The sequence below is a fragment of the Hemitrygon akajei genome, chromosome 2 (assembly GCF_048418815.1).
Source record: "Hemitrygon akajei chromosome 2, sHemAka1.3, whole genome shotgun sequence".
NCBI lineage: Eukaryota > Metazoa > Chordata > Chondrichthyes > Myliobatiformes > Dasyatidae > Hemitrygon > Hemitrygon akajei.
In genome coordinates this window covers 37,456,046-37,473,632 of record NC_133125.1, presented here as the reverse complement: position 1 = coordinate 37,473,632, position 17,587 = coordinate 37,456,046, and the positions used below count along the sequence as shown (strand labels likewise).

The 17,587-nt window shown below is 42.3% G+C and overlaps 1 protein-coding gene and 1 long non-coding RNA gene across 6 annotated transcripts in view; one reads left to right on the top strand and one right to left on the bottom strand.

Moving 5' to 3' along the window:
• LOC140740869 (phosphoserine aminotransferase-like) overlaps positions 1 to 16,083 on the bottom strand; it is a 41,895-nt gene extending 25,812 nt beyond the window's left edge. The window contains exons 1-6 of one of the 5 annotated variants that reach the window (XM_073070489.1): positions 15,931 to 16,047; positions 14,598 to 15,139; positions 5,555 to 5,615; positions 5,402 to 5,478; positions 2,713 to 2,918; positions 2,449 to 2,621 (exon numbers count right to left, since the gene is read on the bottom strand). In XM_073070489.1, the coding sequence (XP_072926590.1) occupies positions 2,449 to 2,621; positions 2,713 to 2,918; positions 5,402 to 5,427 (405 nt within the window). In that variant the 5' untranslated portion in view covers positions 5,428 to 5,478; positions 5,555 to 5,615; positions 14,598 to 15,139; positions 15,931 to 16,047. Of the gene's footprint in view, positions 1 to 2,448; positions 2,622 to 2,712; positions 2,919 to 5,401; positions 5,479 to 5,554; positions 5,616 to 6,956; positions 6,979 to 14,597; positions 15,140 to 15,930 lie in introns of those variants that run through there. The other 4 variants (XM_073070461.1, XM_073070453.1, XM_073070480.1 and 1 more) reach the window with 4 other exon arrangements.
• Positions 16,084 to 16,153: 70 nt separating this feature from the next.
• Positions 16,154 to 16,688, top strand: LOC140740889 (uncharacterized). Its single transcript, XR_012101954.1, has 2 exons — positions 16,154 to 16,281; positions 16,459 to 16,688. It is a non-coding gene; the product is annotated as an uncharacterized lncRNA (long non-coding RNA).
• Positions 16,689 to 17,587: the final 899 nt, after the last annotated feature.

Sequence of the window (17,587 nt, the reverse complement as noted above, 5' to 3'; positions counted from 1 at the left end):
TGACCTCATTTCCAACAGGCATAGAGTTAAAGATGACACATTTCATTAATATTTTAAGCAGGGTTACTTTTTATATTTCCATCTTTTACAGTTTTAAAATAACAAAAAAGGAAAAGGGCCCGAAGCAAAAGTTTGGGCACCCTGCATGTTCAGCACTTAGTAACACCCCCTTTGGCAAATATCACAGCTTGTAAACGCTTTCTGTAGCTAGCTAAGAGTCTTGCAATTCTTGTTTGGGGGATTTTAGCCCATTCTTCCCTGCAAAAGGCTTCTGATTCTGTGAGGTTCTTGGGCCGTCTAGCATGCACTGCTCTTTTGAGGTCTATCCACAGATTTTCGATGATGTTTAGGTCGGGGGACTGTGAGGGCCATGGCAAAACATTCAGCTTGCCTCTCTTGAGGTAGTCCATTGTGGATTTTGAGGTGTGCTTGGGATCATTATCCTGTTGTAGAAGCCATCCTCTCTTCATCTTCAGCTTTTTTTTCTCCCCCAGACGTTGTGATGTTTGCTTCCAGAATTTGCTGGTATTTAATTGAATTCTTTCTTCCCTCTACCAGTGAAATGTTCCCCGTGCCACTGGCTGCAACCCAAGCCCAAAGCATGATCGATCCACCCCCATGATTAACAGTTGGAGAGGTGTTCTTTGCATGAAATTCTGCACCTTTTTTCTCCAGACATACCTTTGCACACGGCGGCCAAAAAGTTCTAATTTAACTTCATCATTCCACAGGACTTGTTTCCAAAATGCATCAGGCTTGTTTAGATGTTCCTTTGCAAACTTCTGACGTTGAATTTTGTGGTGAGGACACAGGAAAGGTTTTCTTCTGATGACTCTTCCATGAAGGTCATATTTGTGCAGGTGTCGCTACACAGTAGAACAGTGCACCACCACTCCTGAGTCTGTTAAATCTTCCTAAAGGTCTTTTGCAGTCAAACGGGGGTTTTGATTTGCCTTTCTAGCAATCCTATGAGCAGTGCTCTCAGAAAGTTTTCTTGGTCTTCCAGACCTCAACTTGACCTCCACCATTCCTGTTAACTGCCATTTCTTAATTTCATTACAAACTGTGGAAATGGCTACTTGAAAACACTTTGCTATCTTCTTATAGCCTTCTCCTGCTGTGTGGGCATCATTTATTTTAATTTTCAGAGCACTAGGCAGCTGCTTAGAGGAGCCCATGGCTGCTGATTGTTGGGACAAGGTCTGAGGAGTCAGTGTATTTATAAAGCTTTGAAATTTGCATCACCTGGCCTTTCCCAACAATGACTGTGAACAAGCCATAGCCCTAACAAGCTAATTAAGGTCTGAGACCTTGGTAAAAGTTATCTGACAGCTCAAATCTCTTGGTGTGCCCAAACTTTTGCATGGTGCTCCTTTCCTTTTCTCCCCCCACTCTAAAATTGTACAAAACTAAAATAATACACTAATCTTGCTTAAAATGTTGAAAAGAATGTTTCATCTTTAACTTTATGACTTTTGGAGATCAGTTCATCTTCTACTCACTTAACTATTCACAGTGACAGAAATTTTGACCGGGGTACCCAAACTTTTGCATACCACTGTACGTTCCTTTTTCTTCTTGACTAAATTTAGGACAGAGTCACCCAAGGTTCTCTTACCATCCGTGTCCTCACCAAAATGTGCCAATCCAGAACTCCGATCAGCTGGTCTCTAAACGACTCGCACGTCAGACATGGACTTGCCTGACAGCAGCACCTCCTAATCAACACCCCTTAGCTCCAGTCCTATCCTATCACAGTCTGACCTTCCCCAATTTAGTTCTTTCACAATTTTATCCTTGTTCATAGCTACCTTAAAAAGGAGTTATGGTCACTATTCCTATAATGCTGACCCATTATCAGGTTTGTCACCTGGCCCGAATCATTTCCCAAAAACAGTTCTAGTGCGCTTTCTCCCTCTCTAAAGGCCATTTCAGGAATCCCTCATTGATACACTGAAGAAATTTTGCCCATCTAATCCTCTTGATTAAACTTTAGAGTTTACAGAGAATGGTGTGGAAAGCAAAAAACATCCAGTAAACTGCAGTTCTGTGGGCAAAAGTGCCTTGTTAATGAGAGAGATCAGAGGAGAATGGCCAGACTGATTCAAGCTGACAGAAAGGAGACAGTAACTCAAATAACCACGTGTTACAACAGTGATGTGTAGAAGCAGATCTCTGAACTCTCAATAAAAAAACTTGAAGTGTTTGGGCTACAGCAGCAGAAGACCTTAAACATACACTCAGTGGCCACTTACAATTATTGGCACCCATCTAATTTGACTTGAATACATTTTTCCTATATAAAACACGAAGTTGCTCCATGTTCTGTCTACGCAACAGAAGAAGTGTGCCAAACACTTGTCCCCACCACCGCCCCCCCCCCCCCCCGCCCCGCCCCCATGGTAATATAGTGGAAACAGTAAATGAGAATAGAAGGTTAGGACTTACCTTGCTGACATCCACTGGCTTTGAAAGGAAATTTGATGACATGTCACAGACCAGCACTGTTCCCTTTGTGTCTGGGATAAAGGGGAATTCCACACCATGAACAGTCTCATTGGCACAATAATAAACATAAGAGGCATTAGGGTTCAAATTCCAACAATGTGGATCAGGGATACCTGAAGAACAAGAGAATAAACCTTTGGTCAATATACAATGATAGCTGTAATAGATCAGCCAGAATTCCACAGACAAAATACAAGTCCTTACTTCTGTATGCATCAAGCTTGGGATGGACAATGTTCACCTTTCCATATTTCTCTGCTTCTTTGGCTGCATTAGCAGAAAAGTTTCCCGTAACTATGTAATCTGCACACCTGTCTTCTTTCAATCCAATAAGGTTTAGAGGTACAGTGCTGAACTGGCCAGTTCCACCTCCCTGGAGAAAAATCACCTTGTAGTTTTCTGGGATTTTTCTATATTAAGACACATACACAAGACAGAGGCTGAAGATAATGGTTCTCTTTCATACAAAAAGTCACTATTTTACCCCAAGTGATTGTTTCAATGTAATTTTCAAAACAAAGAAAATAAACTTCACGTTTGCAGAAAATCAATTCAAAATATACAAGTGTTCCACCAACAGCATCATTAATAGCTTGTACAACCAATATGCTATAACTGAAATATGGCTGCTCTTTCAGTACAAGGTACAACCCAAGTCTCAGATCCCACAAGCAACAATGCAAAAATAGAAGAAAGTCACAAGGAAAGGTGTTCATTTGGGCAACTTCCCTTCTTTGAACAACTTTTTTATATATATATATATATATATATATATATATATATATATATATATGTTTTACATCCAAACTGGGAGTCAGAGTCCTGATTTATTCTTTTTTTTGGGGGGGGGGGGGGGAGGAGGAGAAAGCCATTCATCCCTTAAAATGATAGTGAATATGTAAATAACCTAACCAATAAAATTATTACCAAAAACACACAAGTTGAAAAGTGCATCCATCAGACGGCATGATCATTATGATTCTAGTAAATATTTTTCTTATAACCAGTATACTAGTTGACCTCAATTCTACAGGTGAATATTGTAGAGAAGGTGAAATGCTAGTGGAGTCCAGCACCCAAACTGGTCACCCACAGCCCACCACAAAGCTTGCACAGGTGTAGAGGACCAAACACCCCGACTCTCCACATCCAAAACCCTTCCAGTGAAATGGAGAACACTATGAATCGTAACTAGGCCTTGGGTGATAGATGCTGAGGCCTACACCTGCAATACCTTGCTGGCCCATCTGACAGCTTGTTGTGCTCAAAGGCCTTTGAACTGTTTTTAAAATAGCTCACCAAAGGATTAAAATATTTTAAAAATAGTTTTAGTTAAAAAATTAGTATCAGAGACAAATTAAAAGTATTGAGATTTTTTTAAAAACACTGTTACTCTGGTTGGCAATCAATGGTGAGCGGTGTGCCGCAGGGGTTGGTGCTGGGCCCGCAACTGTTCACAAAATACATTAACAATCTGGAAGAGGGGACCGAGTGTAGTGTATCTAACTTTGCTGAGGATACCAAATTGAGTGGAAAAGCAAATTGTGCAGAAGATACAGAGAGTCTACAGAGTGATTATAGATAGGTTAAGTGAGTGGGTAAGGGTCTGGCAAATGGAGTACAATGTTGGTAAATGAAAGGTCATCCACTTTGGAAGGAAAAATGAAAGAGCAGATTGTTATTCAAATGGTAAAAAAAAAAATTGCAGCATGCTGCTGTGCAGAGGGAATTGCAAGTGCTTGTGCATGAATCAAAAGATTGGTTTGCAAGTGCAGCAGGTTATCAAGAAGGCAAACAGAATGTTGCCCTTCATTGCTAGACAGATTGAATTTAAGAGCAAGGAGGTCATGCTGCAACAGTACAGGGTACTGGTGAGGCCGCATCTGGAGTACTGTGTGCAGTTCTGGTCTCCTTACTTGAAGGAGGATATACTGACTTTGGAGATGGTGCAGAGGTGGTTCACCAAGTTGATTCCAGAGATGAGGGGGTTAGACTATGAAGAGAGATTGAGCTGCCTGGGACTGTACTCGCTGGAATTCAGAAGAACGAGAGGATATCTGAGAGAAGAATATGAAATTATGAAAGGGATTGATAAGAGAGAGGCAGGAAAGTTGTTTCCGCTGGTAGGTGAGACTAGAACTAGGAGACATAGCCTCAAGATTCAGGGGAGTAGATCTGGAACAGATGAGGAGGAACTACTCCCCCCCCCCCCCCCACCCCGAGAATGTTGAATCTGTAATTCTCTGCCCAATGAAGCAGTGGAGGCTACTTCAGTAAATATACTCAAGACAAGTTTGGATAGATTTTTGCATAATAGGGGAATTAAGGGTTACGGGGAAAAGGCAGGTGGAGAGGAGACCATGGCCAGATCAGACATGATCTTATTGGATGGCGGAGCAGGCTCGACGGGCCAGATGGCCGACTCCTGCTCCTGTTTCTCAGGTTCTTATGTTAACTCAGCCTCACATAGGTTTTCAACGCAAAATTAGCCATCTCATTCAAATTGTTAGGTTAACATATCTGGCTGCGAATGACCCAAAGGACCAGAGGCATGCCTGCTGGACAGTATGTGCCCCACAAGGATGAACAGCAGATACACGATCTTCTGATTGCCACCCTGAATCACCTCACAATAAGCATGTGTGAAATCAGAAACACATTTATAAGAAAGATGTAGCAGCACACGTGACTTCGTGCAATAATGCCAACACAGGAAAGTATTTCAGCACCAGTGTATACTGCTTTCCACCCGCCCCCCCCCCCACAAGTGGAAAAATCTGTAAAAATTTACCAATTACATCCAACAAAATTCAAATACTTCTACATGATAAACCATGGAGTGCAGAGTACATTGTAAGAATTTAACTGCACCAGGAGGATAAAGTACACTTGCCCCTTACAGTAGTTCTCGCAAGTCATTTTCTGCAGTGTTGACAATTTTGAGGAAGTCTGCTGATCTGTGGCTCATTTCTGTTTAAAGACGAGAATGGAGTTAGAAAGTAATTGCCAAATTGCATCAAGATAAATCAAATACTTTAGGTCTTACCTAGAACACTAATTCCCAGTCCATTGTAATCCAGCAGCTCTTTTTGTGCTTGAAGCAAGACCTGGAAAGGCACAAGAACCCTTTTAAGTACCATCACCAGCACAAAACCAAAGTGAATTATAAAAGCAATGACTTCTACCAATATGATGTCATTTCGCCACTTCTTCACTACACAAGGAATATTCAGTCCAATAATACCAACACAAAAAGAGTATGTTAGCAGAAGTGAGTTCTATCTTTCCCCATACATTGGAATTCTTTGAAGAAATAACAAGCAAGATAGACAAAGGAGAATTGGTTGATATTGTGCTCTTGGAGTTGCAGAAGGCCTTTGACAAGGTGCCACACATGAGGTTGCTTAACAAACTACGGGCCCACAGTATTACAGAAGAGGTTCTAGCATGGATAAAGCAGAGGCTCATTGCCGGCAGCAAAGAGTGAGAATAAATGGAGCCTTTTCTAGTTGGCTAACAGTGACTAGTGGTGTTCCACAGGGGTCTGTGTTGGGACCGATTCTTTTTACGTTATATGTCAATGATTTGGATGATGGAATTGATGGCTTTGTGGCCAAGTTTACTAGGATAGGCGTAGGGGCAGGTAATTTTGAGGAAGCAGCAGCGCTACAGAAGGAATTAGACAGATTAGGAGAACGGGCTAAGAAATGGCAAACAAGTACAGTGTCAGTAAGTATATGGTCATGTACTTTGGTAGAAGTAATGAAAAGTTGACTATTTTCTAAATGGAGAGAGAATTCAAAAACCTGAGCCACAAAGGGACTTGGGAGTCCTTGTGCAGGATTCCCTAAAGGTCAATTTGCGGTGAGGAAAGAAAATGCAATGTTAGCATTCCCTTTCAATAGGACTAGGATATAAAAAGCAAGGATGTAATGTTGAGGATTTATGAAGCACTGGTGAGGCCTCACGGAGTACTGTAAGCAGATTTGGGCCCCTTAACTCAGAAAGAATGGGCTGAAACTGGACAGGGTTCAAAGGAGGATCACAAAAATGATTCCAGGATTGAATTGTCTATTGTCTCCTCTATTGTCAAAATGAATCCAAAGTCAGGTTGGAGGAACAACACCTTATATATCGGTTGGGTAGCCTCCAACCTGATGGCATGAACATTGACTTCTCTAACTTCTGTTAACACCCCTCCTCCCCTTCTTACCCCATCCCTGACATATTTAGTTGTTTGCCTGTTCTCCGTCTCCCTCTGGTGCTTCCCCCCCCCCCCCCCCCCTTCTTTCTCCTGAGGCCTCCCGTCCCATGATCCTTTCCCTTCTCCATCTCTGTATCACTTTCGCCAATCACCTTTCCAGCTCTTAGCTTCATCCCACCCCCTCCAGTCTTCTCCTATCATTTCACATTTCCCCCTCCACCCCCAATACTTTCAAATCTCTTACTATCTTTCCTTTCGGTTAGTCCTGACGAAGTGTCTCGGCCCGAAACATCGACAGCGCTTCTCCCTATAGATGCTGCCTGGCCTGCTGTGTTCCACCAGCATTTTTTGTGTTGTTGTTGTTTGAATTTCCAGCATCTGCAGATTTCCTCGTGTTTGCCCAGGATTGAATTGCTTGCTGTACGAAAAGCATGTGATGGCTCTGGGCCTGTATTCACCAGGATTCAGAAGAATGAGGGGGGAATCTCATTGAACCCCATCGAGTGGTAAAAGGCTTTGATAGAGTGAATGTGGAGAGGACATTTCCTCTAGTGGGAGAGTCTAAGGCCAGAGGATATCCTCAGAATAGAGGGGGGTCCTTTTAGAATGGAGATGAAGAGGAATTTATTCAGCCAGAGAGTGGTGAATATGTGGAGTTCTTTGTCACAGGCAGCTGTAGAGGACATCTTTATGTATATTTAAGGCAGAAATAGATTCTTGATTGGTCAGGGCGTGAACAGCTACGGGAAAAGGCAGGAAATCGGGGCTGAGGGAAAAATTTGATCGGCCATGATGAAATGGTAGCTTAGACTTAATGGGTTAAATGGCCCAATTCTGCTCCCATGTCTTATGCACCAATTTGCCAATTTCATCCAATGATAATCAAATGCACCTTTTGTAACAGATGACATCATCCAAAGTATTAGGTTATTCACTAGATTTCAACATAAAATACATCAGGCTCACTGGGCTTCAGGCTGCCATGTTGCCCTGAAACTCACTGGGTTCAATGAAAAATTATACTGCTATAAAACATCTGGAAAAAGAAATGCAAATTAAAAGTGCTGAGATACGTTTAGGAGTGTTTTCTAATAGTCCAGAAAATGTATTGGCCTAGCACCACAGAAGTCCAAAAGATATTCCATTAAAATTGAGATATATTGTGTGCAGAATCAAATTTAAGATTTAGAGCTTCCCTTATCGCTTCATCAAAGTAAACCCAAATTTAATAACAGAAGGTCTGTGCATTTCCAGTTACTTCACTATAGGAAGGATGCCAGTAAGCTAGAGAAGGTGCAGGAAAACATAGAAAATAGGTGCAGGAGTAGGCCGTTCAGCCCTTCGAGCCTGCACCGCCATTCAGTATGATCATGGCTGATCATCCAACTCAGAACCCTGTACCTGCTTTCTCTCCATACCCCCTGATCCCTTTAGCCACAAGGGCCATATCTAACTTCCTCTTAAATATAGCCAATGAACCGGCCTCAACTGTTTCCTGTGGCAGAGAATTCCACAGATTCACCACTCTCTGTGTGAAGAAGTTTTTCCTCATCTCGGTCCTAAAAGGCTTCCCCTTTATCCTTAAACTGTGACCCCTCGTTCTGGACTTCCCCAACATCGGAAACAATCTTCCTGCATCTAGCCTGTCCAATCCCTTTAGAATTTTATACGTTTCAATAAGATCCCCCCTCAATCTTCTAAATTCCAGTGAGTATAAGCCTAGTCGATCCAGTCTTACTTCATATGAAAGTCCTGCCATCCCAGGAATCAACCTGGTGAACCTTCTCTGTACTCCCTCTATGGCAAGAATGTCTTTCCTCAGATTAGGGGACCAAAACTGCACACAATATTCTAGGTGCAGTCTCACCAAGGCCTTGTACAAATGCAGTAGAACCTCCCTGCTCCTGTACTCAAATCCTTTTGCTATGAATGCCAACATACCATTTGCCTTTTTCACCGCCTGCTGTACTTGCATGCCTACCTTCAATGACTGGTGTACAATGACACCTAGGTCTCATTGCATCTCCCCTTTTCCTAATCGGCCACTGTTCAGATAATAATCTGTTTTCCTGTTCTTGCAACCACAGTGGATAACCTCACATTTATCCACATTAATTTGCATCTGCCACGAATTTGCCCACTCACCTAACCTATCCAAGTCACCCTGCATCCTCTTAGCATCCTCCTCACAGCTAACACCGCCGCCCAGCTTCGTGTCATCCGCAAACTTGGAGATGCTGCATTTAATTCCCTTGTCTAAATCATTAATATATATTGTAAACAACTGGGGTCCCAGCACTGAGCCTTGCAGTACCCCACTAGTCACTGCCTGCCATTCTGAAAAGGTCCCGTTTACTCCCACTCTTTGCTTCCTGTCTGCCAACCAATTCTCTATCCACATCAATACCATACCCCCAATACTGTGTGCTTTAAGTTTGCACACTAATCTCCTGTGTGGGACCTTGTCAAAAGCCTTTTGAAAATCTAAATATATCACATCCACTGGCTCTCCCCTATCCACTCTACTAGTTACATCTTCAAAAAATTCTATAAGATTCGTCAGACATGATTTTCCTTTCACAAATCCATGCTGACTTTGTCCGATGATTTCACCTCTTTCCAAATGTGCTGTTATCACATCTTTGATAACCGACTCTAGCATTTTCCCCACCACTGATGTCAGACTATGTCAGAAGGTTTTACAATGATGTTCCTTAGACTTCAGTTACATGGAGAGACTGGAATTGTTTTCCACAGGAACGTGGAAGTCTGAGGGGTGACCTTAAAAGAGATACATAAAATTATGAGGGACAGAGATGAAGTGAATGCTCACAAACGTAGAGGTATCTGAATTTAGCAGATATAGGCTGAAAGGTAAGATTGATATTGTTTTACCTTATTCCAGCTCTATGCACTGTGTAATGATCTGATCTGCATAACTATATACCAGACAAGCTTTTAACTACGTACATATTGGTACAAAAAAACAACAATGAGCCAATTATGGCAACAGCCACAAGCAATGATATGAACACCTCCTCTCACAGTATTATAGCCTGCCACCATTTCTCCACTGAATCTCATCTGCTTTTACTTTTTGTTGGATTAGCTTGCCATGTGACATCTTGCTGAAGTCCACACATTATATGCACTACCCTCTGACCTTGTCACAGCTTCAAAAGTTTCAAATAGACTGTTCCTTAAATCCATACCAACTGTCGCGCTTCTAAAGATATTTTGATCCTATAATTGGATTCCTACAAGTACCCACAAAACACAAATTACGCACCCTGTAATTTGACTGAATCCTTCATTCCCTTAAAAATTGAGTGAATATGAACGTGAATTAGGACAATATCACCCCCCACTCCCAAATTCTTTTAAGCTTTATTTTTAAGGAGTGAGTAATAGCATTTATTTCCAAGTGCCCTGGAGATATGCTCACAGTACTGGTGGGCAGCAAGCTCGAGGGTTTAAATACAGTAACAATGAAGAACCTGCAAAATAAAGGTAATGCCAGGCTTGGAAGGGAACCAACAGGTGGTGGTGGTCCTTGTGCCTGCTGCTCATCCTTCTTGGTGCATGAGGTCATGGGCAAGAGGGATGCTCTTAAAGATTAGCCAGGGCGGGCAACTGCAGTGCATTTTGGAGGTGGCTCAGATGGCTGCAATTATATTACATAAGGGAATGAACATGTTCAGAAGGGCTTATTGGAACGCCAAATAAATATGGCTGCTTTGTCCTTGCTGATGCCGAGCTTCTGGTAAGTTGTTGGAGTTCAACTCATACTTCAAAAGAGGAACGATTCATACAGTTAATTGAATTAAACATTCTGCACATGTAGAAAAAAAGCACAGGAATTCATCTGATTAAACAAGGAACACCTGTACTCCACATACCGGCCTGCTTCTCATCAGGAGGCCAGTCACTTACCACAGGATGTCCAACTTCTGACTTGCTCTTGTAAACACTTTTAATGAGGTTATACTAATTAACAACCTCATTTAATAGTGAGGCTATATTAATCAGTATTTATTTGCTGCTGGTATTGTTTGTGGTCAATGATGTCAGGATATTGATGGAAGGGACTCAGTGATTGGAGTCCTGCCAAATATCAAGACTAAATGGATAGATTCACTCTTGCTGGTCACCAATACTTGTGGCAAAAATATTACATGCCACATAAAAACCCTCACCAAATATAATCTAGGTTTTGCATTGCCTCAATAAGAACACAATAAGGCACGCAGGCCCGCTGGTGTGTGGACACTGCCTGGTGCTTGTGAAATGGATCCCCAGCTATAGGTAAATAGCCCCACTACCTTATGGGCAGCCTCAGGAGTGACAAAGGCTATAGGAGCGAACCCAGACAGAAAAACTTAAGTGGAGTGCCCAAGGCGGCAGGACATCACTGAACATCCTTCCTGCTCCTCCTGCAGCCAAGCTGGTGCCAAATGTAATGCTTAGCTTTCCTGTGGACTACAGCAATGAGGCCGAGAGGGGACTTTGATGACTGGGTATCCCAGGATCTCCATACCTTCCACCCAGGCTTGTACCCTGGAAAGGATCTTCCAGAGCCACTTTGAGCACATTGCCCTTTGAGACAGACAGATGCCATCATCATCATGTTTCTGTGTAGCACAGAACCAAGTCAAGTAGTCTGTTCTCTGATTGCCACCAGAGCACGGTGTACTAAGAAACTAGGAAGAGATAACCAGGCCAGACAGAGGAAAAGAATCGAGGATGTGCTCAAATTTGTCGTCCTCGCCAGCTTCTGGGAATCTCTAGCCCATGGATACATGAAGTAGAGGAGGAGCATTTGACATTGAGAGCTTCAAGTCCATGCACTGAGTGTACAGAAGCCCCATGTAAGCTACCCACTACACACCCCATCAACCCCATTTGCCACTTCAGATTCACAAAACTAGAGTGGGAGATAGTCATCGTCAATTCTGAAGGAATGGCTCAGAAAATTGAACAGACACATCTGGCAGCATCGGCTCATGCTGGAGTTTAAAAGACAAACAAAAGGCAGCTGTCAAGGTAAAATGAAGGCATAAGAATGGCAATTCATCAAAATGCATTTGGCAGTGAACAAATGTTTTACAAAACAATACAAGGTCATCCGACTGTAAAAGTCCCAGGAAGAAATAAAAAGGAAATATATAGGCCTTATTATAATTTATTGCTATCTACTTACCCAGTCATTACACAGGCTATACATTCAATTACTTTTATAATCATGGATTAGAAAGATCAGAAGTTACATATGCCCCCTCCCTCTTCAGTCCTGACGAAGGGTCGCGGCCCGAAACGTTGACTGCTCGTTTCCATGGATGCTGTATAATTTTTATGTTCTTTGATAACAAATGTCCCTTGAATCTTTGAAGGAGGGAATTAGGAAAGCAAGGAAGGACCATGAAAAGTCCTTGGCCAGTAGGAATACAGAAAATCCTAATGCATTCTGTACATACATCAAGAGCAAGTGGATAAACAGAGAGAGGGCAAGACCACTCAAGGATAAGGGTGGGTGGGGGAAGATATTTCCTTGGATGCAGAGGTGGTGGGTGATGTCCTGTATGAGTACTTTACATTGGTATTTACCAAGAAGAGCATGGAGGATAGGGAGATCGGGTGCTGAGTGTATTGATGTGCCAAGGCATTGAGGCAAAGGAGGTAGTGTTGGGTCTCTTAAAGTCCCCCAGTGCCTGATGGGATATAGACCAGATTACTGAGAGAGGCCAAAGGAATTGCTGGTGCCTTGACCAATATTTTCATGTCCTCTCTAGCCACAGGCGAGGTCTCAGGTCTGGCAAGTAGCTACTGTTTTTCCATTACTCAAGGAGGGAATTAAGGATACTCCAGGAAACTACAGACCTCCTATCAGTGGTAAGGAAGTTACTGGAGGGAATTCTTAGAGATAGAATTTATGAGCATTTGGCTAAACCATGGGCTAAGTAGGGGAAACTAGCATGGCTGTGTGTAGGGCAAGTTCTCTCTTACAAAACTGATCGAGTTTCATGATGAGGTGATAAGGATGATTGAAGGTAGAGCTGTGCACATTATCCACATGAAATTTAGTAAAGCATTTGCAGAGTCCCTCATGGGAGGCTCATGCATGGCAGTCATGGTCAATGAGTTATTTGGATTCAAAATTTGATTACTCATAGAAGACAGTAGTGGTCAAAGGGACTTATTCTAGTTGGAGATCTGTGATAGGTGGTGTTCCGCAAGGATCTGTTCTGGGTCCTCTGCTGTGTATCATGTATTTAAATAGATTTAAAACATAAATGGGTGGGTTAGCAAGTTTGCAGATGATACAAAGATTGGTGGTGTTGTTGACGGGCAAAGAATACAGCAAGATAGACTGTTGCAGACATGGGCAGAAAAATGGCAGATGGAGTTTAACCCAGCCAAACGTGAAGTGTTGCACCTTGGTTACTAAATGCAAGATCCTTAACAGTGTTGATGTGCATAGGGATCTTGGGGAGTCCAAGTTCATAGCTCTCTGAAAGTGGCTACATAGATTAATAGGGTGGTCAAGAAAGCATATTTGCCTTTGTTATTTGAGGCATTGAGTTCATACATCAGGAAGTATGTTGCAGCTTTATACAACTCCAGTTAAGCTGCATCTGGAGTTTTGCATACTGCAACTTGATTTTTTAAAATCTTTTCTCTTCCCTGTGCAGTCCATTTATTTGTCTGGCTGACACGCTCTTTGTATGTGTCGTATTTTATTACATTTCTTGCACATTTCACCTTTAAACTTGCATTGGGCTGGTGTACGCAAGCCCCTGCCACCTCCACAACAGTAACACAATTTGCTCAGCCAGGTATGTTTCTGTTTAAAAGTTGCGATTTTGTTCACATTCACTTTCATTCCTGAGTATAACTCAATTGCAGCTCTAGCAACTGTTTCCATTGATACAGCAATTTAACTGCTCTGTTAATTGTAAGTTTTGTTTCAGCTAGGAGCAGTTTTTGATTGTTTTCCCGTAAGATTCCACAAATTAAACAATCTCTCAGTGCATCATTAAGCCCATCACTGAAATGACAATGCATGGATTTCTTCAGTTCAAATAAATATGCTGAAATGGACTCCCCTTCCTTTTGAATCTGCTAATGAAACCCAAAATATTCTGCAATCAACAATGGTTTAAGTTCTAAATGTGCCTGCATTACATTCACAATATGAGCAAAACTCATTTCAGCTGGTTTGGTTGGAGTAGTCAGACTTCAAAGCAAACTGTATGCTTTTCCACCTATTGCAGTCAGTAATATTGGCACTTGCTTTTCATTGGCCATTTCATTTGCTTTAAAATACAGCTTAATTTGTTCAGTATACACCATCCAGTTATCTGTTGTGCAATCGAACATGTCTATCTTTCCCAATGCAGCCAGCCAGTTCTGTTATTTTTCCACCCATAAGTTACCGTTTCTGGCCCCATGAATTTCGTCCCTTTCCTGCATGCCTTTTATTCCAAAAAAAAACTCAACTCCTTTCTTCCCTTCCAAAGAAATGGAACTTGAACATCTAAGCCCCCGGCAAAGAACAGATAAGTAGTCATCTCAAGTTAGTTTTTAAACCTTTCTCATCGCCACTGTTATATTTTGTAATTTCAGGAACCAATCGAAAGAAAAACATGGGAGCCGGGGATACTCGAGTACTTAGCTTTCTTTAGTGAGGTGCTCACTTTTGATGTTGTGATGCAACAACGTATGCCATTCACATGCAGTACTTCTTACACATAACCCACAATGAATTATGTAAACAAGACCCTATATTACATATTACTCAAATATCAAGTACACAACACATACAGTTCTGTTTGCCCCATTATAAGTAGTATGTTGAGATTTTGAAGAGGGTGCAGAAAAGGCTTACCAGAATGCCGCTTGGTATGCAATAATAAGTGGTTGGGCTGTTTTCTCTGGAACAGCCATGGCTGAGGGGAGATCTGATAGAGAGTTATAAGATTCTGAGAGGCATAGAGTAAACACACAGCATCTCAAGATTGCTATGTCTAATCCCAGAGGGTATGTATTTAAGGTTGAGCAGCAAAGTTTTATTTAAAACCAGAGTCGTGGATGCTTGGAATGCACTGTCTGGAGTCTGGTAGAGACAGATCAATTAGGGACATTTAGATGGCCACATGAATGGGAGGAAAATGGAAGGGTATGAACATTTGTATGCAGAGGAGATTAGTTGAATTTGCTACTTGACTACTAATTTAATTGGTTTGGTATAATATTGTAGGCCAAAGGGCCAGTTCCTGTGCTATACTGTTCTAATTGAGGGTTTCAGGGAACTGACGTAGAAAAGACATTGAGGCCAGGCCAAAATTGATGTCAAAAGACACCAGATGACAGAGCATGCGCTGGATCTGTGGCATGGATTTTCCCCTTGCTGCTGGTCAGACCAGCAATCTGCAGCAATAAAAAGAGAGAAGATATGACAGAATTGTTCTATTAGACATCAAATCAGGAAACAAAAGCCCAAACTTTAAAACAAACGCCAGAGAAATTGTGTTATATAGTATAATCATAAAAAAGAAAAATCACTCAATTAGCTCAACAATAATAGTCTTAAAATTAAGAAAACGTGTCCAATTACTCATAATAGCAGAAAAAGCTCATAAAATTTGAAGTTCATATCTAATAAGATGGTCATAAAGTTGATTCAGAGGAGACTACATACAACAAACATCCCGTGCAGGAAAAACAATTTATACTATGCAGCTCCTAGTGGGAGCTTCAGGAATTGCAGTTAGTTATAAGTACCTCTATTGTACGGCGGGCATTGATAGTCTCATTATCATTCTCCTTGCAAGTTAAACTAGAGAATTCTTACATAACTTTATTCTTAATGCGCTCAGCAGCATATAGCAGTGCATAAAGCGTAACCAATTAGTAGCCATTCAAAAGTCTCTATCATACCTTTACTACAGAGGAAATAGACCAGAACTCCTAAACGAGTAGGGTCAAAGAAGCCACAGTAGTAAATATAGTCACGAAGCGAAATGCAGTTTTAAACCATAATCCTCAACGCGCAGTTGAAAACTGGTGCAGACGCATAGCTCCATTCAAGAACTTAATATTTCACAGACTTCTAGCGCAGTTTTCCACTGCCTGTTTCAAATCGTTTAAAAACTACTTTTCAGCTTCAAACGCAGGGGGAGCATAGAGAGAGACACATATGCACACGAAAAGCAACTCACCGGTCGTGGGAGCTTGGAAGGGCCAGCAGCAAAATTAATTACGTGCTTCCGACTGTCTTCCATTGGGACCGTGTTTAAGATTCTGCGGAGAACCTTCCCTTCGTTCCAATTGACAAAAAAAAATCTGCACGGTCACTGTAACACTGCACTTTTGATTGGGCACTCACAAACCGATTGTTTTCAGCGCTTTCCAATTGGTTCTTCCCAAACTCCCGGGCAATCCAATTGGATAGCACAGCTCCTCAAGCGCCAGGAACCCGCCTGATCGGAGCAGCTTTGTGCAAGAAAGACATCGATTGCACCAGCCTTCGTGTTTACACGCGCCAAGTGAACCGTGCCGGTTAATGTCATGTGAGCAGGTTAAATAATAAATTGCTCTGTTTATTTTGATTATACATTCTACAGATTAATGTAAATGAGTTAATCATGTTTATAAAATATAACCACTGAAATCTTACCAATAAGAAAGAAGCAATTTTTCAGTAATATATTGTTTTACTTTCCCTAATTTTTCCTATTAATAATCAGGTGGTATACGTGGATGGAATCTATATTCTCTGTGGATTCCCAAAAAAACGACATGCAACTGTGTGGTGAACTACATATACCTGTCTGGACTGCTCCTGTGGCTCCTCCCACAGACCCGGTATAAAGGCGATTGGGGCCTGAGTCCTGCCGCTCAGTCTCCAGGATGTAGTGTGGTGGTCAATTGCTGCTTGTTCTTTCTTCCAGTCAATAAAAGCCGATACCTTGCCTCACATCTCAGAGAGTTATTGATGATGCATCAAACTGTCTCAAAATAATCTTTGTATCCTGCTAACAGCATCTTCACATCCAGCTATGTGTCTGTTTCTTAAGGAGTGACTTGGTCTAGATTTTTAAAAGTTCACAAGAGAGAATGTCCACTCGAATGGATCACTAACAATCGATTTCTGGCATTAAACAACGTCCACTTTCAAAGTGTACAGATAAATACGCATTAAGCTGGAGAAGCTCAAAATAAAGCTGTTATGGTCCGGTCCGGGGCCCGCATTCCGGGTCTGGATCCAGTCCACGGACTCCGGGTCTTGTAGCCACCCCTCCCTTCACCCTTAAGCCCAAATAGGATCATCTTGGCTTAAGGAGGCGCACCTGAGACCTATCTGCTGGCAGGTGTATATAAGGGGCTCTGGGACTGAGTCTAGTTGGGGGTTGTCCTGTTCCTCTTGTATGTGCTGGTTTGCCTATCTACCCCATTTCAACCCTGGCTTAGATACCCACTGTTAATCATCTAGTTCTGTAAGTCCGTTCTCAAAGTCACCCTGTACCGAGCTCCCTTCTGATCCCTTGCCTCTGTCAGGTAAGCAGGCCGGACTGCCGTTGCCCGGCAGGGGACTCTGACCCTTTCCTACCCCTCTCTTCTGATGGGTTGTGCCCTGCACCTGCCCAGACCCCTGTATTCCTGCCTGGGAGGCCAGGCCCTGCCCAGAAGTTATGTGGCCCGCCCAGGGGGCTATCCTCCCAGCATTCCTTGTCCCATAGACCCATCCTTTAGCCTACCCAAGGTCCTGCCTTTGCCATGAACTCCAGGGTCCTGCCTTTGCCATGAACTCTCTCTGAACCCCAGGATCACCTTTGCATGCCAAGGTCTCCCCATCTTATTCTATCCTTTAGTTGT